The sequence below is a fragment of the Colletes gigas genome, unplaced genomic scaffold, assembly GCF_013123115.1.
Source record: "Colletes gigas isolate AHSC1104 unplaced genomic scaffold, ASM1312311v1 Colletes_gigas_Sc00008, whole genome shotgun sequence".
In the NCBI taxonomy this organism is placed as follows: Eukaryota; Metazoa; Arthropoda; class Insecta; order Hymenoptera; family Colletidae; genus Colletes; species Colletes gigas.
The window spans coordinates 4,246,322-4,269,571 of record NW_025106637.1 but is presented as its reverse complement, the minus strand read 5'-3'; the positions used below and the strand labels follow the sequence as shown (position 1 = coordinate 4,269,571).

The 23,250-nt window shown below is 37.8% G+C and overlaps 1 protein-coding gene across 3 annotated transcripts in view; it reads right to left on the bottom strand.

Annotated features, from left to right (window-relative positions):
• Window positions 1–23,250, bottom strand: part of LOC122396916 (5-hydroxytryptamine receptor 2A) — a 52,889-nt gene that overhangs the window by 26,022 nt on the left and 3,617 nt on the right. For all 3 annotated transcript variants that reach the window (XM_043395683.1, XM_043395682.1, XM_043395681.1), the window contains 3 exons: window positions 10,327–10,626; window positions 8,987–9,599; window positions 6,693–6,984 (listed from right to left, as the gene is read on the bottom strand). In XM_043395683.1, coding sequence (XP_043251618.1) covers window positions 6,693–6,984; window positions 8,987–9,289 — 595 coding nt within the window. In that variant the 5' untranslated portion in view covers window positions 9,290–9,599; window positions 10,327–10,626. The remainder of the gene's footprint in view (window positions 1–6,692; window positions 6,985–8,986; window positions 9,600–10,326; window positions 10,627–23,250) is intronic.

Genomic DNA, 23,250 nt, shown 5'->3' with positions numbered 1-23,250 from the left:
CGTATCTCACGACTACAAATACCTTGGGAAAACGCATAACTCACACGATATCCCTTGTGCTTCTCCAAGTAAATTTCCAGACGTACATATGTACGTAAAAGGAACTATCTGTAATACGTTTCGTAGTCGAGTGAAATTTTTCACAAACAATGTGACTCGTACGAAAAGTATTCCCTCTGTGTTTTATACGAGAAGAAGATGCAATTACAGATGTTTATAAACGATAATAAATGAATATTATTATATTCAAACAGCACTACAATTGTATTTTTGTTTAAAGGAACCCCGTTCAACGACACAAAATTCGGTCAGTTTTGATTATTTGCGCTCGAAAAAAATTCTGAACATGAAACATAAGTAGATGTGAAAAAACATGAAACTTTAGGCTAGAACGGTACCTCGAGAAAAAAACGAAAAATTGATTGCCCGCTCAAAGTGAATCGTTTTGCATTCCGTCTGATGTTTCTCCGGTTAACTCTTCGCGTGTCTCTCGTTTCTGCAGTTCCCTATCGCCGAGAACGTTATCCAGTTAGAGTTACGAGCGTAATCTGAGAGGTTGTAGCTCCGGGCGAGTACGCAGCGAATCGTAACGCAAGTTGTTCCAGTTCGTTTTCCACTTCCGTCGTTTTGGAATCCACTACGGTCGCGTATTGTCCGTTCCGTCGAATCGTCAACTATTCCACGGCAACGAGTTTGTCCCGTGTTTCGCCCGAAACGTCTTGGATTGCTCCTTGCAGAGGAACGCGTTTCCATTCTCGTTAACACAGAGAAGATTGTTTCCCTGTGGGAAGCGCAAGCTAAAGTTTCATCCCGAACAAACGAATCATCCACGTGACGACTAATTGTCAGCCTTAACGCATTCTTAAATCGAAACGTTCGAGAAATCTAGCGTATTTTACATTTTCGACTTACTTTTGAAAATATATCGCAATTCTACAAGTTTCGGGTAACGAATGCAATTGGATAAAGTCTCTTTGCACTCGTCAAACGTGTTATTTACCATCGACCCAGATCGAAGACACATTTTTATTAATTCCTTGTTCCCGACTGCGCCGGGAATCCCTTGTCAGCGAAACTCATCGATTTGTGTCGACGTTTTCGCTGACTTTTCTTGGCCCCCGTTGCTCAGATCCGATCAAACTGCTCATAGAGCTTTGTCGATGAAATTTAAATCGGATTAGTCGTTAATTAATGCCGCGCATGAAACGCTGCTGGGAGCTCTAATCTCCTGGCGCGATCCTTACCGCGGGATATAACGACGAGTATTGATTGTCAGAATCTTTATCGCGGGGGGAGGAAGATCCTTCGAACGAACGGACGAAAGAATTAGGAGAAAACTTCAACAGATTTTTCGTACGAGTTAGAGCGTATTGTGCTCCGTAAAAGGAAATGAAGTACCGCTATAGAATGATTACAGTCCTTTCATATTCCTCAGATCGAAGACCCGAAGTACTTCAATCTACTTTTTCAATCTCGAAGCCTGAATGAAACTTCTTCAGGGGGATAGAGGCTCTTTCGAAACATCAAGTGCCATCAAACGGAGTTGCATCTTTCTTTTTAAAGAATGCTTTAACCGAAGCAAATCGATCTTCTGTTAAATTACAATACACACTTCAGACGATCCTTAAGCCGGAGATAACAGTTTGATGAAAGTTTACCATCGTGATTGTATTCAGATTGAATATCTGATCCTACATTTTGTGCTGACCTGTCGCGATAAATAATTATGAGTTTTGTCTTTTTATCGTACAATTCTTAAACATTTGTAAGCCTCATTCATAATTGGCACTTTATCCTAAGTAAACAAACGTTCAATTAAATACCAATACGATCGAAGAGTTGTCTTACACGGGAGAAGAAAGAGATTGTAAAATCTGGGTCAAATACTGTTTAATTTAGAGATATTTATATTTTGTTCAGAACAAACTTCATTATAGAATCGTATAAATGGAATATGTTTGACAACTTTTATCGCGAATTGACAAGCAAGTTAAAAGACGACCCTTTCATTTATGGGGTGAGCTCGAGACATTTACAAAAAAAACTCGAAGGTACATTTGACGTCACGAAATTGACAAAAAGGTTCCGATAAACGCGACTTCTAGAACCATTTGTTCCCGAGATACAACCTTCTGGCTCTTTAACGATATTACACTTGAAACCGTGTTGATTTAAATCAACCCTAAGTGCCCCGAAAGGATTCCACGGCCCACATCTTCTTAACTTTATCGATCCCCCTTCTGTTTGATTAAGCGACGAGAGTGAAACTAAATTGTCTTTACTACGTAGGGAACCGTAACAACTGACACAAATATTGGTCCCTCGCGTTTTTAACGTCACCGAAATTTCGAGCAACTTACAACGCCATTCGTGGCCGAACGACGAAGAAACCCATCGCCCTATTTTCAAAAAAATTACACTCAGAAAAACATTCAAGCAGAAATTCAGAAATTCACACATTCAAAATGACAAATCTAAAATTGAAATGAAATATTTCTAATTCTTTAACGAGGAATTAATGTAGACTTCTTTTTAGTTGCATGAGCAATGCACAATCGTTTTATTTATCATTCTTATAACCAAATAGTAAGTCTACAATTAATAATTGAAATGAAATACTTCTGATGAAATATTTCTAATTCTTTAACGAGGAATTAATGTAGACTTCTTTTTTAGTTGCATGAGCAATGCACAATTGTTTTATCTATCATTCTTACAACCAAATAGTAAGTCTACAATTAATAATTGAAATGAAATACTTCTGATGAAATATTTCTAATTCTTTAACGAGGAATTAATGTAGACTTCTTCTTTGGTTGCAAGAGCAATGCACAATCGTTTTATCTATCATTCTTACAACCAAATAGTAAGTCTACAATTAATAATTGAAATGAAATACTTCTGATGAAATATTTCTAATTCTTTAACGAGGAATTAATGTAGACTTCTTTTTTAGTTGCTAGAGCAATGCACAATCGTTTTATATATCATTCTTATAACCAAATAGTAAGTCTACAATTAATAATTGAAATGAAATACTTCTGATGAAATATTTTTAATTCTTTAACGAGGAATTAATGTAGACTTCTTTTTTAGTTGCATGAGCAATGCACAATCGTTTTATCTATCATTCTTACAACCAAATAGTAAGTCTACAATTAATAATTGAAATGAAATACTTCTGATGAAATATTTCTAATTCTTTAACGAGGAATTAATGTAGACTTCTTTTTTAGTTGCATGAGCAATGCACAATCGTTTTATATATCATTCTTACAACCAAATAGTAAGTCTACAATTAATAATTGAAATGAAATACTTCTGATGAAATATTTCTAATTCTTTAACGAGGAATTAATGTAGACTTCTTTTTTAGTTGTATGAGCAATGCACAATTGTTTTATCTATCATTCTTGCAACCAAATAGTAAGTCTACAATTAATAATTGAAATGAAATACTTCTGATGAAATATTTCTAATTCTTTAACGAGGAATTAATGTAGACTTCTTCTTTGGTTGCAAGAGCAATGCACAATCGTTTTATCTATCATTCTTACAACCAAATGGTAAGTCTACGATTAATCTCGTACTGAGAAGCTACAAATATATTTGTTTGTCTCAAATTAAACGGAATACGTCGAGCGTTCTCGATGGGAAGATTCAGTAAGTTCGCTGGGCGCATTGGATTTCTTGTAGAAGTTTTACGGCTCGTTTTCCCCGTCGGCGCGCGGTTCGAGTTATCGGCTTTGCCTTTTTCTAATTCCCCGGCCAACAAGGAACTCCCCTTCAGCCACTTGTAACGGGAGCGAAACTTTCAAGCAGTCGGTGAAAAAAATATTTTTCAAACCCGATGGAAGATTGGTCAGATAAAATCGCGGGAATCCTTCTCGAGTTCATCCAACTAGAGTGCATTCTCGCCGTCAAAACGGTCCAATTACGTTCAACTCGATTCAAGTTTCCCGCTGTTACCAAGTTTGAACACCTGGCATCGTATAGTAATTGGTACGCCCCGAAAATCTGACCAAACTGGTCCTTTTTTAACTTAAATCTCAAAAATTAAACAACGAGAATAAAATGTTCAAATTAATACCTTGTCAGGAAAAATGATCTTCGAGCGTTTGATATTTTAAAAAAATTTTAGTCGTAATAGATGGATGCAAGTACTATGTAGACGAAGATATTTTTAATTCACAATTTTATACAGATTGTTTAGACTCTGATAAAGACAACCTTCGTATGATAAATGGCTCCTTATATTGTGTGACTAAATTAGTCCTGTGCATCGATACGACTGTCGTTGCAAGTCGACATATGATAAATTGTGACATGCTCCTATTACTCTTCTATCAAATGTGATCAAATATCTCGTATCACGACTGATCAAACACCTCTAATCGGTTACGTATGTGCTCTGGAAATTCCGAACTAGATGTAATGTAATACCAATTGTATTATTTTAAATATATGAAACATATACATGAAATTCCTAGACATTGAAAAAATTGGTTTTGGCGTCGAAGCTCAAAGTGTGGGTTTCGCGTTAGCTTATGAAACGGAAACTTCGCGATCGTCTGATTATCATATATACCTTTACTTGCAAACAATAAAAACGAACCTTTCCTAAAGCACTTAAGCCTAAACAACGACGACTGGGGCTCCAGAAATCGATTTTATACGACGATTCCCGGTGAAATCGTTTCTGGCCCCGTAAAGAAGAACTTCTACGATGATGTTACAAGCTAGATTTACATCTTCTTAAAATTCCTGCACGCTTTCGGTGAAATCAAAGCATTTTATGTCTCAAGTTGTGGTCGAAGTCTAAAGAATTGGGATTTTCATTCGATATTATGTCGTATAACTACATTTCATTGTTACGAAAGAGTTTTCAAAACGAAATTGCCCTTTTTACGTTTACTTTATAGTAGCGTAAAACGATATTATCGATATTTTCGATTTCATTTTTACAATCCCTTTGCATTCAGATTTTTGACGAACCACTTCTGTCCCACGAAATCTCCCGGTTAATTAAGGTAAACCGTAATAATTCAACGTGAAGCTGGGAACTGACCTCGCGGAAGAATTGCACATAGAACGAGAAGTCGTATAATGAAGAATTACATTTATTAAAAACTTCGGCAAAGTCGTCGATGAATAAATTTTAATGGTCGAGGAGCTGAGTGAAACTCCTGGAAGTTATTCCTGCCGGCGAAAAGCAGATCCTCGCGATGTTCGAAATTAATAATCGGATCGCTTTCTTTTTTTTCGCTTCGAATCGGGGGGAACATTTTGCAATCGACAGGGTCAGCAATGTCGCGAAACACTGCCAAATCTCTCTAATTAGTTCGATTTTATCGACTGATTGCTTTCCTTTTGTTTTCGCCGAGCTGGCTACGGTCCAAACTATCGGTGTCTGCGGTTACGGATTCTGTTGCGCGCCAGGGAATAAAATCAAGAGGAAATGGCGCAGCCATGTACGATTTTGGGCCTCCAAATGTTTGATTCGAACAGGACGTAAAACACACGTAAAACGTTAGATCAGAAAATTGACGTGTTTCGATTTTTACGAATTATACAGACGCAAATGGAGTGGATCAGACTTCTAAAAGACATAAATCTATCCCACGTTTCTCTAAAAGACCAATCGTTTTGCAAAGACGTATTCTAGATAGTAAAATAATATTGACTTTATCGAGTATTGCCCTACTTATCTCGCCATTACAGTTTGAGTCTTCTGTTATAGACCGTTCTCTCTGGTATTCGACGATCGTGTTTAGAATTTGAAGTTGATATTACTTCGTCTTCGACACGCAACGCTGTAGGTACTTGTCTCGCCATACGGTACGCGTTGAAACCTTTGCAAACTTTCTTAATACTCCATGACTTCGGAAGAACTTTAAGAATATGGAATTTCTCGCTATCACCCCATTCCGCTCTAAATGTATCCTTTAATTCTCCATTTATATCCGAACAATTATCCGCGGTGCTTAAATAACTTCGTACATCTACTAACTTCCTTTCATTGTACTATGAACGCGACCTCCCTCCACGATTGTGTCTCTTTTACGGTCTTGAAATTTCAAGCGCTAACGGAGTCCTAGGATTTTGTAAGGTGAGAATGTTAAGGTAAGAATCAGAAATTCGTTGTAAACAAATAAAGTGATCTTTATTATTGTCTCGTAAATGTGTCGTCCTATAGTTAGGTATTTGTATTTTCTTTTTAAATACTAAATTAATTAATTCGATAAAATTATCCCTTCCTAATATAGAGGGCAAGTTACCTGAATTTATCACCTTAAATTAGATAATAAAAAGAATACTTTTCGATATTTTAGACCCATGGCAGAGCAGAATGTTAAAAACCCTTCCTTGTGAGTGACGAATTTTTAATTCGACAGTAGGTAGGTATTTGCAACGTTTTCGAAGCTGTATTTTATTTTTAAATACTAAATGAATTAATTCGATAAAATTGTGATAAGAGCTCTGGAGGTTAGTATCTATCCCTTCGTAATATAGAGGGCAAGTTACCTGAATTTATCACCTTGAATTAGATAATAAAAAGAATACTTTTCGATATTTTAGACCCATGGCAGAGCAGAATGTTAAAAACCCTTCCTTGTGAGTGACGATTTTTTAATTCGACATTTGCAACGTTTTCGAGTCAGTAAAATCAGTTTGATCGTCGGAGGACTCACCGAGGAATCCTTGTATCGCTCCCAGCGGCATCACGAACAGGCTGACGAGGAGATCGGCGACGGCCAACGACAGAAGAAAGTAATTCGTGACGTTGTGCAGCCTCCTGTCGAGACCCACGGCCAGACAGACCAGTATATTGCCCAGACCGCCCGCCACGATGAACACCGCCACGAACAGGAAGCTCCAGTCGAAACGGCGACTCCTCGTCGACGAACTTAATTTCGTCCGGTGCGAACAGGACACCGCGAGGTCCACCGTCGTCGCGTTTCCCGTTGGCGTGCATTCCAGGATCTAAACACGCAAACATACAATTAGATCGTATTTTATTCTTTTAATACATCTTCAAAATTTATTGCAGCGTTCCAGCGTAGCTATCCACGTTTTGTCTGTGTCAGCTATTATTTAAATTCATAAAGCAAAACGGAGAGAATTTCCACATCCTTGCACATCATGATTAACTCTCTATTGTATAATTAGCCACGCAATAAAAATAATCCATATTAAATTAATTGAGGAAATTTTGTAGATGTGCATAATGTTATATGGGGATACTAAAAGATCGACAAACTCGGTTACTGGTTATTTAACATGAGCATTAATTAATTAATATTTAAGTGGCCAAGTAGTTGCTTTTCCAAACGATTCTTGTCCCCCTTGTTATTGCTAATGATCGAGTAATGATTCGGATTTGGAACGAATTACCGGGCGGTTTATATATCTCGAGACCGTAAAGCTTCAAGGGTGCAATTACATTCGATCGACGACGAACATTTTTCTCAGACTGTCCCAGTTCTTGTCGTGGAAAAAACGAATCTCGAGCTCGCGTTAATTAACGCAGTTCCCTCGCGTGCAAAGGTAGCGGGGAAAGTATATGATGAATTTTTATTTTCGCGGCGACTAAACGTTCGAAACAGTCCGGACGTTTCGCGAGTAGTGGAACTTTCCTGGAACATCGGGGAACATCGCTCGCGAATGTTAATCTCTCGCATAAACGGATTCGCAGCTTCGAAACGTTGTTACGTGGCTTTCTGTAAGAAAACGAAGAGTCCATGAATTTTTCAAGAGAAAGGCGAATAAATCTGTCTCGGAGCTGAAGTAATCGGAACTTGTGTCGCTTTGATAAGTTTCTAATGACCGTACTGATGTTCGGTTAAGTCGAGGCTCGTTTCAGACGAGATTTCGCGCGAAGAAACTCGATTCTAAAGCAAACTTTCAATCAGTTTCGTCCACTTTTGTATTTGAAAATTTTAAGATAGCGCAGTATGCATAGTTCGAGGATTTCGAAAAGGAGTTGAGCGTGATAGGAGGTTGATATTTTGCAGCGTTGGGTCCTCGACTATTAATTAAAAAGAAATATGAGGTGAGATTCGAACTGGGAATATCGTGAAAATGCAAACGTTAAGCAACTGAAGGGAAAAATGAGTCTATGGGGACACCTGATCTCAATTCAAGGATCCTTTCTAAGTTGTCGAGATATATTTAAAAATAAATTAAATTTGTCACTTTAAAGTGAAGAATAAAGATTAGAAGAAATTGTTCGAACCACACAGAAAACCTTTAAATTTGTCTGAGAGTGAAAGTATTAAAGAGCCATCGAATAAGTGCAATGGAGTGCGACTTTGACTTCGATGCAAGTAGAAAAGACAATCCATGGTCAGACGCGACAGATATTCATGATATCTCAAGATTCAGTAGACCTGAAATATTGATTTTTCGCTATTTCTTTATAATACGCTAAAGATGAAAAAACTAAAGAATCGAAACTCTAAATTTCGAGCCCCGTCATATTGTTATTTATTAAGATTTCAACTTCGCTCTTGTTTCTGCCATAACTGCACCCTTCCTAATGAAAATACTTTTTCCCCCTCTGTTTCAGACTAACGAATTGGTTGGAATCGTGGAAGCCAGCGTAGCAGCTTTTTCAGAAGAGCCATTAAACAAGAAGTTACAACTCCCACAATTTTTAATATTCTTGGACGAAAAGAATACTGTGCAAACTTACAAGCTGAGTAAATGTATCCTCAAAATTTTAATATAAAACACCCTGTCTACCATTTAAAAAAAATTACAAAAAAGGTCTTAACACGTTGACTGTCAGACCAAAATCGTAACACTGTTTATAAGACCAAAACTTGGATTTTAGACAGTTGTAAACTATAATATATAACTTAAAATTTGTCAGAGTACTTATTTTCATAAGCTAGAATTCATCCTATTATGCATACTATTCAAATTTATTTCCTTTAATAGTCAAAATGTTATGGACGATGAAAGGATCCCCTGAAATCCTTACCTCGTTCTCAAACGCCGTCTCGTTGCACTCCCTGAACCTCGGTATCCTCGACAGAAAGACACCCTCCACGCTCTCGAACCCGCTGAGGACCAACGACACGTTCACGTCGCAGGAGTAATCGCAAGGCCTGCATAGCAACGACATCGACGAAGTAAAGGTGCCTTTGTCGGACGTGCAAAGATGATCGAACCCCAACAGATCGGACCCGCAATCGTCCACGCAGCCCAGGAAGCTGTCGTTGCATGGCACCTGGTGTAGCATCGCCGTCAGATTGCTCGTCCAGACGGTCAGGTTCCCGTCCATGGTGTCCTTCGTGTCCCACACCCTGTCAGAGCTACATCCGTACTCTTTCACCGGTACGCAGCGGCGACTCGTCCATCGACAGCGTTTCGTTCACCAGCCTCGAGGCATCCTCGACACCAGGGCACTTTGTCCACGAGCGAACTATGACGCCTGTGCCGCGTGAACCTGTTCACTACCACGGATACCGAACCTCGACTTTGTCCTTCGATCCGCATAGTCACCGATTGGACGCGGTTCACCGAGCGAATTCAGCAACGCCCCACCTGGCCTTGACGCGACACGTGTATACACGAGCACGAACGATCCAGTTCTGCAAAGAATTTCCATAATAAGACTGATTAAATAATAATTGTAATAGAAGGTGGACAAATTCGGCGAAAATAAACAAATTTCAAATCAGTCTGAAAAAATTATTTTTAGTTGCAGGGGTCGATTACAATTATTTTTGGTCATTATGCATACCCCTGAAATCCTACGCATTTTCGAGAAAAAAATTCCTTACCGAAAATTTCATATGTCTGACCATACCGTTGATATGTTCCCCTGAATTTTCATGCGAATCTTTGAAACGTCATAACTTCTGAACGGATTGAAGGATTTTAATGTTTCACAAAGCAAACGACGCGTATTTTAATGGAGAATATGAGGAAATTCTAAAAATTTAGGAAAAGTTGCTCCTCAACCCCGTAAAGTGAGGGCAACCCCATAATAAACTGCATCGTTTTTTAAAAATGTAACTCTATACGTTTCATTGCACCGTTCGAAGCAATTTATAATCAAAATTGATACCGCTTAAAATCTATAAATATACATTCGATTTCTGTCGACGTTCGATATATATTTTTTTACCCCGAAACCGTTCTAAAGATATAGCTTCTGCCAGTTGCGTGGGACGCTCCGTATACGACCGATAAATTTTTTCGCTACATGACGTTTCCCGTTTTATTAAATTGATACAGCGTCGGGGGGTTATTAGGAAAGTAGTTCAGCGAGCCCTGCCTTAAACCACGACTACTTTGTCCAGCGTTCCGCCATACCTTTGGTAACGCGGGCGCAGCGTGGATCGTCGAGGGCCCTTTCTGTTATGCGACGCACGCTGCCTCGTAAAATGCGCCCCATTCCTGGCATCGGTTTCAAATTGATCCCGGGGCAAGAAACCAACGGGGCTTAGGCACAGGATACTCGATCACGAGCAGAGGGGGAGGAACGGTGCGTTTATTCGGTACCGGCGATCCCTGTTTTTAGAGTAGTTTATGGATTCCTCAAGTTCGATTTTACGACTATGCTGCTCGCGTTCCAAGGGATCTGCCTGTGTATTATTCCGCCCCCTCCTCCATCTGAAACAAACGATGACAGTTTTTTACTTCACCCTCTCCAGGAACAGATTTACCGCCCCCCCCCCTTTTTTGAAATTATTAATCGATCCGTTTCCTAGTTGCGTCTCGGAGTCGTCTTCGTCAGTAGGTCAAGATCGATCGCGAAATTATGCAAATAAAAATATTCGAATGCAGAAGATAATTGGATAGGGACAGTTTCGACTGGAAGCTCGTTCGTAACTCGAACGCCGGATCCCCACGAGGAAACACGAGTGCCAAGATTTATTTTTAGCGGGGAACTGGAGTGTTTTTAGTTGAGAGGATTGATTAAGAAATATCGGGATACGTTTCGAACAAGAGTCTATTAAAAATAAATAATTTAATGCTTTCAGAAACCATTTAACCAATTATTTCAGAGATATCGAATTGGATATCCTATATGTTAATTATTCTATCATTCCAAAGTAATTATAATTGCTTGTTTCTGTCCTAGAATTGGACCATCTACGATTACGATTACCTAAATGTTTGTGAAACAGGTAGAAATAATTATGGTAAATAAAATATGATAAATGTTTATATTATTTGCTTGATTCTTAGTGATTAAGATTCATATATGTTTATTTGATTCATTTTGTATTTTACTATGTGGACGTAAAAAGGAATGATTGAATGTTCCAACGAATTTGTTCGTCATCAGCCTTAATTAATGATAAGCGATACGAAGAGATATTTCCAGTGTTTGAAGAATCTGGAAACAAAAACTGTGAAATGTGCTTCGAGTGCTGCTTGAATTGCCGGAGATATAAAAAAGATGAAGTGTTTTTTAGAATGCTTGTTCGTCGAAGACTTCTGAGATTCGCGGAAACCTTGAGAGATTTATAAATATTCAGACGAGAATTGACTTAATCTACTAATATTGATGTGGATTGTGCACATTTTAATATTGCCTCTTTCGAACTGTTCAAGATAGAATCGTAATTATTCTCATATTATCAATGTAAATACATTATGTAACATTATTGAATTGCTACTACACCGAATGTTCAATAGTTTTTGAAAAGCAGTCTAAAGAACGCTTATTTTACAAATTCTTTTCATAATACCGATGAATATACTTCTCACGTGTTTATTTCTTTTTTAAGAGCGTGGTAAATTCCACATCAAATGTTTTCTTGGCAGAAAGAAGATCAATCCTGACTGTCTCATTGATTTGCAACTAAAACTATTCATCAGCCAATTAGCAGTTTCAGATTTTTACGAAACCTGACGCACACAGACGACGCTGAAAAATACGATGACAAAAATCCTCATTTAGATAGAAAATGTTCAATAACGAATGAAATGCAAACAATTTGCATTGTAAAATGGAATTATATTTCACGTCGAATAAACAGTGATAATTATGTCGGTAGAAATTAAATTGAAAAATTTGTAAGCAGGAGAATAAAATTCCGGACGAACGTGGAATATTTTCAAACGAAATAACGCATAAATCGGGAATGGAATTATATGGTCGCGTGAATTAATTACAAAAATATAATTGCCCGGTGGCGCGAAGCTTGCAAATTGTCAGCCGTGGGATAGAAATTGTCTCGATGGTGGATTACGCGGAAGGAAACGTTATGAATAATCCATACATCACTTTCGGTTTCCCCGTCTAGCTAGTTTATCGGAACAACGAAGTTACCTTTGACGGTCCAAATGGAATATTTATCGAGGATTATAAAGCGACGAGAGTTTCGGAATCAATACCAATGCCAATGTAAAAACAAAGTCATGGAACCTTCGAACGAATCTGGAAGCACCGGGGTTATTTTCTACATACCCGTTGCTTATATTTTATTCAAGACACGTCGACGAAGGATCCAGCCAGATATAATAGCATTGCGTCGATCAATAATAAAACGAGCTTTTAAGACGACACCATCGTCGGTACTTATCTTGGCGATTCTGCTTGATAAATTACAGCCGCGATAAGCCGACCTTTCGATGGACACGTCGTATCGTAAAAGGAGAATTTGTAAATATTAAAAGAGTTGTAAATATCAAACAACAGATAAAAATAAGAAACTAAATTGAAAGTAAATAGAGCACAGTTTATTGCAACTTTTCATCAAAACTGTTAGAGAATCTGTCCCTCGATAGAAGGGCAATAATACGATTTCATCGTGATGGTGTTTCGAAATATTTTGCTTGGAATACACGTCCCCGTCAAAATAGGAAATTTCATAGAAGGTAGATAGGACATTGTGGATCTATTACGTAACCTCCTCGTTTCTCTTTTACCTCTGGACTTCTTTTTCTGGTGATTTATTAGAGACGATATTATAACCAATATTCCAACAACGCCGGAAAGAAGAAACGAACTCGAGCAACTTGTAAATCTTGTAACTGTAAAAAACACTGACAACTATTTAACCAAGAACTGTTGCGACCCTTTGAGTATGGAAAATGTAAAAAAAAATATTTCAGATAAACGACAACAGCAATTTGAAGCTGAAAGTAGTTTCAAAATCTAGTTTTACATTGTATGAATCGGGGGGCCGATTCTGCGTCATTTTTAGCCAGCGTTCAGCAAACTTGTTACAAGTGTCTCGCAAAATTATGAAAATGGCGTACCAGCCAGAAAACTACGCTCGAACGAATTTCACCATAAATATGTAATGCACAGTTTACAACGCGGACAAGATGCAATTTGCATTTCCGACTGAACTACTTAAAGTTCGCCCCTTTCTGCTCTGCAAATTTTTCTTATAGTCGAAAGTGTTCCGTGAATTTCGTAAAGATTCACTGCCACTGGTTTTCTGTATCGTGGAAAATCGCGGAAAATCTGTCATTTCTTATGTTATCCGCAAAATAGTCTGTGTCACTTCAAAACCGAACTGTAAACCATCACCCATGGTTGCAAATAAGGCGACCACAATTGCATTGGGCTCCGTGTTTACACGATTGAAACGATCTTGCTCGAAAAGCGTCGCTGCACTCGAGAGAAATAAACCTATAGGAAAGCTTTCGACGCCATTTTTCTTAGAGAATCTTTAGAAATTTCAATGAAACAGAAAAGTAATCTGTAATGTCTTGAAATTTAAATAAACTTTTAGAGAAGAATCTTAGCTTGTGCTAGCAATTTTATTTTAGAAATATTTTATTAACCCCTTGTTTGTGGAAATTCAATATTTAGATAAACTGGGAAATTTGACACTAGATTTACGGAATCCATCAATCTAACTCTGCTAACTGATTCGAAATTAATTAACTCTCGCGGCAATATTCGTCGGTTACAAGCAGCGATAATCGAAATTTGAGAATTTATCGTCGCGATAGATGAAATGAACGAGAACGTTCGTAAAAACGCTTCGTGTATGGATTTTAATAGCGACAGAACGGAACGGCCAGCTGTGATAAAGTGCAACTCCGTCGAAACCATAAATACGACCTTTCGAGAGCCAATAATATTTCACGTTACGCGTACACCTTGCATCTCGTGGTCCGGTGTCGATACTTTGGCAAAGTTTCTCGCCAACGAAACGAAAAACAAGCTCGCAGGGAAAAGTTCCAAATCAGACCTGTAATTGATATATCCCCGTTTTTCGCTAGTTTCACGAAAAAAGGGATTTTTCAAGCGCCGAGCTGGGCAAATCCGTCGACCGGCGAATATCCTTGACATTCGTTTCAATTTTAGCACGAATGACAGAAATATTCAATAATCCAATGGCATACTTGTCAATTTATCCCCAACGACGCTAACATCGTTCGAAAGCTTGAAAGTTTATAAACCTTCGATTTAAACGAACAAACATTTCGACTGTCCATACTCTAAGAGTACTCAAATATGACAACCTATTTAATCGTAGCACTCGAACAACTGATATTACATTATTTTAATAGCCCCAGTGGTAGTTTATTCTTGACAATTTCATCGAATGCATCCTGTTCGTCGCTGTAGACTCCACTAAAACTTAATATCGCCGTTTACCGGATACGCGATGCTCTTTCAGCAACGAACACCTCGATAATATTATGAATACCGGGAATCTCACGGAAATCTGTACATTGAAATCTCCTCATAAAAGATGCATCGCGCAATATCGAGCATCCTTCCAACGTCCTCGCTTACGTCCCAGTTTCTATTTCATTCCGAGGCTTCCTTTGAGGACACTCGAGGTTGGGAAAAGACTCTAATTCCATACTTATCGATGCTCCCGGCCCGGCTTCTTCGACGCCTATCGTAGCAATAAGATCGATGGGATAGAAATTGGGACGTTCCGTCTCGCGTCTGTTCTCGTTACGGTTTCTAATTATCATCTTGGACACGTGTCAAAGGTTCTCGAGTTAATTCGCGCCAGTAGGGTCCAGTCTCAAACCCAACGTTTTTCTTCTCGTTGCAAATGAAAAATCGTCTGACCTTTTCCACAACGGCGTGAGAAGTTGGAACGAAGAGTCCTCGTCCCACCGTTTCCCCGTCTCGGTTCGAGTTTGCTCTTTTAGTTACCGTTAATCAGGACAGCCTAATTAAAAGCGTCTTATTTTGAATGGAAAAGTTTCGTGGCTGATAGCCCGACGTCGGCGATTTTACGCGTACCGTTTGTTCTCCTCGTCTCCGTAAACCTTTCAACCGTTATTTCTCCCCAAGGAGTCGCGCCTCCGTAACGTTAAATTAACTACGCGATCTGTAAGTCCTCCGAACGGCTATTAGAATATTTATCCCGGTGGAAATTTTCACGGCCGGCGTGACTCCGGTTTAGTTAAAACAGAGAATGTTCACCGTTCTCCGTCCATTCACGGTTGCACGGTCATTTCGCTACGTAAATTAGTAACCAGCTGTACCCAGCAGTAATTAATGCGATCAGATCCAGCGGAAAGTTGCTTTAAATCCCAGTCGAGCTGTTTCACGGGTAAATTGTGCTTCTAAGCAGATTGATCGACGTTCGAGCTGCTGATCGACACTGCGTCCGATGATAATCCCGTTGCCAGATATTCCAATGTATTCGACGTGCTTCGTTAATCAAAGATACAACGTGCAAATAAATTCCTGTTTAGATTTCGAAGAAAACGAATTTTTAATGTTGGACCAAGGAATGATAGTTCAGATCGAGGTGTAATAACGAGAACTTTATCCACGATCGCTGGTTTGCTAGATTTGTATCTTTCTTATTCCTCCTAATAAAATAATAGTACTTTGATTATGAAGAAATTTGTAGAAACATTCACTCCTCTTCGTTCTTATGAAACAAATATCCTACGTAGTTGGGTTAATAAAAAATACAATAGAAGCAAGATATTAAGTTTGGAGGCAATAAGAGGAATCAGGAGCTTTCATGCTAATGTTCAGTAATGAATACGATAGCTGAAGGAGCAACAATTCATGGGAGCGGAAAAGCCAGTTAATATCTTGAGATCGTAGAAGAAAGAACCGTGTTGCAGTAGAAAGAACTTTGTGAATCAGACAACAAAGACAAAGTATACGTCTCTGTCTCGTATTTAAATAAGAGGATCTTTCAGATAGAAATGTAATCTGATAGTATTTACATACACCATGAACGAATCTTGGGTATTCATTTTGCAGCAGTTGCGTGGGAATACAAAATCGTTTAGTCAGATGAAGGGAAATCGAGTACTGAGATAATTAACAGCGAAGAAAGGAGGCTCGTAGTGTCCATTGGTAAGGTTTATAGGGTTAATTTAAGCAGAGATAACAGTAAAGTTGAAATTTATGATGCAAGAGCTCGAAAGAGAAAGACCCGCGAGAGTGGGTGTTAAACCTAACAAAAATAAAAGTACTTTCTGTAGAATCGAGACTTAAAACAGTTCCCAATATTGGATCGTATCGTTGGCTCGCAACACACACACATCGCGTGTCCACTTTTTGTTACATTTATTGTCGTTTTCTATATATGACCTATAGGCACCTTTTTTTATCACTTAAATATGATATAAAATCCGATCTAGAAATTGATTCTTCAAATAATATAAATAAACGACATATGAGTAAGTGAAACGTGTAACATAAATAAAAAATATTTATTCTGCAGGGTGTATAATATATATAATATTAATAATAAAGTATAATAAAATAATATTTTACATATATTATATTCTTGACAACGGTCACATTTAAATTTACATTTGTTTTATTATACAGCTACTTTATTTATTTATAAGAAATTAAATTCATTGTGTTTCGAAGATCAAAACTTGGTTGTCTTCTCGATCGGGATGAGAATTAGGTGGAGAATGTTTTCACAGATACTTACGCGAGCATATGGACTGTGAAATTGCCACGTGTTTATTAGAATATTGTTAAAATAAACAATTGCGACTGATTGCGTTTCGATTTGTACGGAAACCAGCACGCGGGTTAATAAAATCAGCGAATTTTGTAGGCGCCTCTATGCGTGCATCGGGATTCACGCGTCGCTTATTAATTTCGAGTATCGATAGACTGTTGCGCGTTCCCACGCGTCGATATTAATTTTTACACGTCGAAAGATCGACGAAATACTCGCGTTTCGTGTGATTTCCGATACCGCGCGAGCTCAGTTTTATACCGCGTTGATTACTGAACAAGTGTAAAGAAATATTGGTGCTCTCGTTAGCAATATTGTTAGAGAGACAAGAATTTTTTTAAAAATTAAGACCACGTTTCAAACTCTAACGAAAAATATATAAGAAAAAAGAAGAATGCTTTTCTATCGAGAGCTAATCATGGTACACATATTTCTGAGATCGATTAAAATAGTATTCGTATCGATAACAGAATTGAAATTATATTATCGAACAATTTTAACTTTCCAGCAATTCTAAAATAGTACAGAGAAAAAGGTATTGCTGCCGGTAAAAATTTCATATCCCGATTTATTGCATTTCTCGATATTTTCAACTTTCCCGACAGTTATAGAATATCGCGGAGGGGAAATATTGCTGACCATCATTTTATCCTACGGTTGTTTGCGTTTCTCGCGTTCTCTAGAAAAGTATTGGATACGGGGGAAAAAAGTTTTCTGATCAAATTCTGTATGCTTTTTCACGGAAAGTGATATGCACCGATTAAAAACACTGACAAGTGTCAAGAAATCGCTTCGACGACAAAAACAGAACTTTACGAGTTTCTTCAGCTATTTGACTACCGCGAGATTATTGCATACTTGATTGCAAGCAGAATTAAATTTTCGTTCTACCTCGGACTATCCACGTAATCTATTTTTCTAATTACACGAATCCTTTTGCTGGAGCTCAACAGTAAATTCATAAAGGCGACAGATGTAGCTTCGCACTCTTTACGAACTCGAGGTTTTCGTTCATAAAATAACGCCATTAAGGCTGCTATTTAGTTGGCAATTCGTTTGGTAGTTTGTTTTTGATAACCAAGAAAACCAGCTGCAGAACATGCAGAACTTCTGTAAATTGCACCCAAAATGGTCTTTGCTTGAAGGTACCCTTTAATTTGGGGGTGGTTACATGGTTTTAAATCATGCGTACAACCCCATCGTAGTGACCATTGACCTTTGCATTTAATCAATCCATGTGTTTTAATTCTCAAACACCTTTATTCTGAATAACTGTTACGAAGTGTTACTATAGAAATTAACATTTTAATTTCACCTATCTTAAAATCTTCCTATTTGTATTCAAAAGCTTGCAAATTTTATTATTTTCCTGGTAATATACTGTATTATAATATTCATGATGTGATATATCATACACAAGTAATTAGTACAATATCATTATACTATAAAGGATCCTACGAGCCAAAAGAGGGTTCAGAATGTTTGACGGAGGTGATTAAAAAGCTCTTTGTTACCTACCTTCTAGTATCTTAGCATCTTCAACACCATATATCATGCTTTCGAGAGCCGTTCAAAATCTACTTTCAGATTTCCCTCAGTTTTTTTCTGACAGACAAAACAACGGAATGGAAGGAGTGGATGTTTTCGAACGCGTTTAAAGTTGAATGATCATGTTTTACGATTGAACGGGTTTAACTTTACAACCGTTTCCCTCGCGTCTTATCGATAACACCGGAAAAGTACATGACGTCTCCATTCCCTATCTTCCTCCGCCAACATTTCAGCCATTTTCACACTCGTGTATATCTCAGACGATCCACGGAATCTCTTTCGACGACAAATTGGTCTACTTTGCGTGGATATCGTTCCTGCTGAGGCAGTGTTTTCGAACTGCCAAGATCTCGCGGATAACGAAACACATACACCCTTTCGAAAAGTAAGCCAATAGGTCGAACGAAGGATTTCAAATTATAATTGATAACCAAGAAGTAACGAATTGTATCGAGCAGTAAGATAGGAAACATTCTTGATTATAAGAATTGAATAAATTTCGAAAGCCAAACAAAATAAAATATCAACATGGACACGTATACTGGATAAATAAATGACACACGATATTAACGTCATCCTAGGTTATGATCTACATAATAATAAATGCCAACTTGGCGAGTAAAAAGTGAAGAAGATAATGGACATCTTAATAAACAACATAATTAGAATTAAGTGCACAGTACTTCATATATCGTACGAGTATGTATGTCAGTATAATTTCTTTCTCTAATCTTTTAAACCTTCGACAATGTTAATTCGTGTTCTAGCATCACTAATTATTCCGCGGATTATTTTGTATTTGCACTGAGAAGAATCGTGTAAGATATATCGAGAAATTGAAATTCGATTTGAGAACAAAACAATTGCAATTGTTTTCAAGTGATTTTTGAGGATTCCACGATTACATTTCCCCATTAAAATTGTGTTATTTTCATAAATTGGCGGCATTCGCGAAAGAGGAGACGGCTACAGAGATAAATGGCACTTAGAAGTGGGCCACAACCCGAAAAAAATTTGGCATACAATGATTTAGCAGATACGATCGAAAAGTTTGCTGCAAGTTCCCAGCCATGTCTGTCCGTGCCTCGGGGTTTTTCTCCAATCGATAAATCAACGCAAGGATACATTTACAATCCATCTCTCATGGCAAACAAGTTGCGAGGAAACTTTTTCAAACTTATTTAAAATTTCATTGTTCGGGCTGTCCGCGTGGTTGGAAAACACCGGCGCTCGGTGCAATAAACAACGTACGTGGGCATCCAATTAAAACCTTATTTTCGTATTCGTTCGAAGTTCATTAATAGGCAATAATATTACGCAGCCGCGAGGAATATTACGTTACTAAAAAACGTTCTACAGTCGGATTACGCGGCTGCTGTGCAAGAAATACGGTAAATTATAAACAGGAAACGTTCCACTAACGTTGTTACAAAGTTAACGTCTGGACAGCAAGATGCGTACAATTAATCGAAGGATTTGAATTAAAAAAATACTTGGAGGTATTTGAAATTTTTTATGACGATTTTTTGAACGATCCCCATAAGCAACATTTGCCAACGAGAGACATTGGATAATTCAATGGACCGGAATTTTCATTCGTGCAATTTGAAACTGTCCGAATAACCGCGCTAGGGAAGCCGGAGAATGTTTTCAAACATTTCATCTCGACGATTTCTAATTGAGAACCACCTACCAAGTTGCTTCGTTAGCCAGGTACAACTTTCCCCGCCATAAACGCTCGAGCGTCTTGCGCGTTGTTTAATTATCCCAGCAATTAGCGGGGCGATGAAAACCGACATCTCATAAATGAGACTTACATTTCCAGGCTCTGAAGACATTTGCGTGTCGCGGGAACAAACCGAAGACGATGGTCTAACAAGCTCTAGATCGCGTTATGCGAGCCGGATTAGTATGAATCTTCTTACGGGGATCCGTGACGTTATTACCTTTCGACGTCGCGTGGATAACAGCCAGAAAATAGAGAACGAACGATCGTTTGGGAAAGAGTTTAATTAACCCCAGAACTTTACGTTGCTATGAAAATTAGAAAAACAAGAAATCTAAATAGTATCACGAAACTGATAACGTGTGTACAAAACCAGTAACGAAATACAAACACAACAAAATACGAAGTGATTTATAAATTCGATCGAATCGTACGAGTGTCGAAGCTAATATAAAAAACATTTTCATCAAGAATTTTTAATGTATTCGTGCCATTAGGAAAATGAATTTTGTAGTTAGCTAGAGGTAGAAAAAAGATTTAATTTCAGGCAGTAAAATTTACGAAGAAACTCACGTGACTCCACTGCAAATGAAACTTTAATGGATCTGCCCGGTTTGAAGGTGTTCCTTTTTTTTGGACATTCAAGTTTTAAAAGCATTGACCCGAACATACTGTTGCGAAATTTGGAAACTGCTAGCGTCAAAAGAATCTAAATTGAATTTTCTTTATTCGATAACATTTATATGAAAACTGCATTGGAACATCTCGAGAAACAATATCTTTATTCGTTTGAAATTTGAATTCAACACACAGGACCCTGATGACTGAGTTTTCAAAAAGTTATAAACATTTTGTTTTATTAATATAGACAGATATTAACAATCAGTCGTGTTTTTCATGACACATAAGTCTCGTAAATCTATGCAACGATAACTATGTCACCGATAGCCGAGCACTCGAACATTAATAACTTGATCCTGAATCCCCTATTGCACGAATCCCATTTTGTGTTTCAAAATAGAAATTATATGGTTATTTATACATCCATAAATTAAGTGGTTAAACCTGCACGGCTATTAGGCGTGCCCATAAAGGTTGCCTTAATCACGCGCAAATTCTGGAAATTGTCTTGGCCAATCTTACTGGGATTGCTTCTATCAGGCACATTTCACAGAGGATTAGAATACACTATTATTAATATTAAAAAAAAAAAACAGTAAAAGATATTATTTGCCTCCATAAATCGGGGTAGTTATTAGTCTCAAAGATTCGCCTGAAGTTCTCGGGACGAAAATTCTACGTTTTCGAGCGATAAAATTGAAACATGCCACCCTAGGACTTGGAAAAGTCGCGCGAACAGAATCCTGATATCCTAGGAATACGAAGATCGAGTATCTCCATTGGGGACCGATCGATTCTGGTCATAAATTAAATCAACGTCTCAGCAAAGTCCCAGCTTACTTAGCGTTCAAATATTAACTGTCGAAAGACGAAAACATTTATCATACGCGCGACAGAAACCAGATTGTCGTTAATATACACCACGATCGTATCCATCTCAAATTAAACTTCAAATCTATATTTGCTTTTCGACCCGAATATTTCAAAATAAATGGTCTGCTCGAGAGAAACGAAATTATTATTGATTCATGTATGTTTGAATAACATGTACCTTTGAATAGGAATACTGAGGAGGAAAGAATAATACTGATTATTGCCATTATCAGCTTTGAAAACGCGTTGTCGACAAGTGCATACGTTATCACGGTCAAAGTGCATCGGCCGTTCTGCTTATGCTATGGGGAGCAAAGCTTGGATTTAGCTGATTGGCCATCGACTGATGGGAGCGGGATACGGATGTAATTTGTTAACGGACTCGCACGAAAAATAATACAACTCGATAACGAGATATGACACAACAGCGGAGATCACTAAGGCCAATGATAATGTTACGTGCTTTTTTAAACATTCGATCTAAATTCTCATTATATATTTTACCCTTCGCCAACTTTAACACGCTTCACCTATTATTATTCAATTACTACTTACATGTGATATTTGTAAAGTAAATCAAACGAGGAATTAATAATCCAGTACAAATAAAGTCGTTAATATATCATTTTCTGCAACCAGTAATCAACAAATACAGAAATACAGTAAATCAATAGATAAACGATGATAATAAATTTAGTTAATATGTCCGATTCATTGCAACTAATTTACTCTTCCGTGCTGTACGGTTTCTGATCGATTAATCTATTATTAATTGTTCGATACTTTATAATAACGAGTTTGGTGGAAAATAGTGGAAAATTAATCATCGAGCGTGTTATGAACCGGCGTTTTCCCGATCCCCTAAATAAAATTAAAGTCAGTCGCTGCACTCTAAAATCTGTGACTTTACGACGAGATTTTATGCGTAATTTTACGAGCTTTACGCGGCCGTTATACCATGAAAAGACCTCTCATCTCTTTGGCCCAAGATTTTCTCGCTCAAAGAGCTCGTCGCGATTATACAGGGAATGTTAAATCGTATAGCAAACGATCAGTCATAGCTTGACGAAATTACGTTCTGCTACGTTTATTTAGAAAGTGCATTAAATCCCCGATTCACGCCGTTCCTTAATCGTTCTCAAATTTCCAGCGTAAATCAAATTGTACAAAAACAGCGGAGTTTCGTAAATGGTGAACAAAATTAGTTTCGGTAAAAATTAATCAGAAATTTTGCAACGTATAATTGTAAAAAGGGAATGCTTTGAATCGCTAATTTAATTTGAAATAAGAAACCAGGTGCATCATAATGTTAATAAAACTTTCTACTCTTGGTAAAAATTCTTAATCATCCGACAACACAAGCGGAATCGCGAGTAATAATTTTTCAGTACAAAGTTCTGACTACCGTCGGGTAGAAAGTTGGAAACAGTTAACATCTACCGGAAGTATAAATTGTTGTGTCCCTGAGACCCTTTTTAAGATCGTCTTCAGACGTGTGACAACGTACAAGGGACACGTGCAACAATAAAATTTAACCAGTCGTTTTTGCTCTATAAGAATGGTACATTTTAAGTAAAATTAATT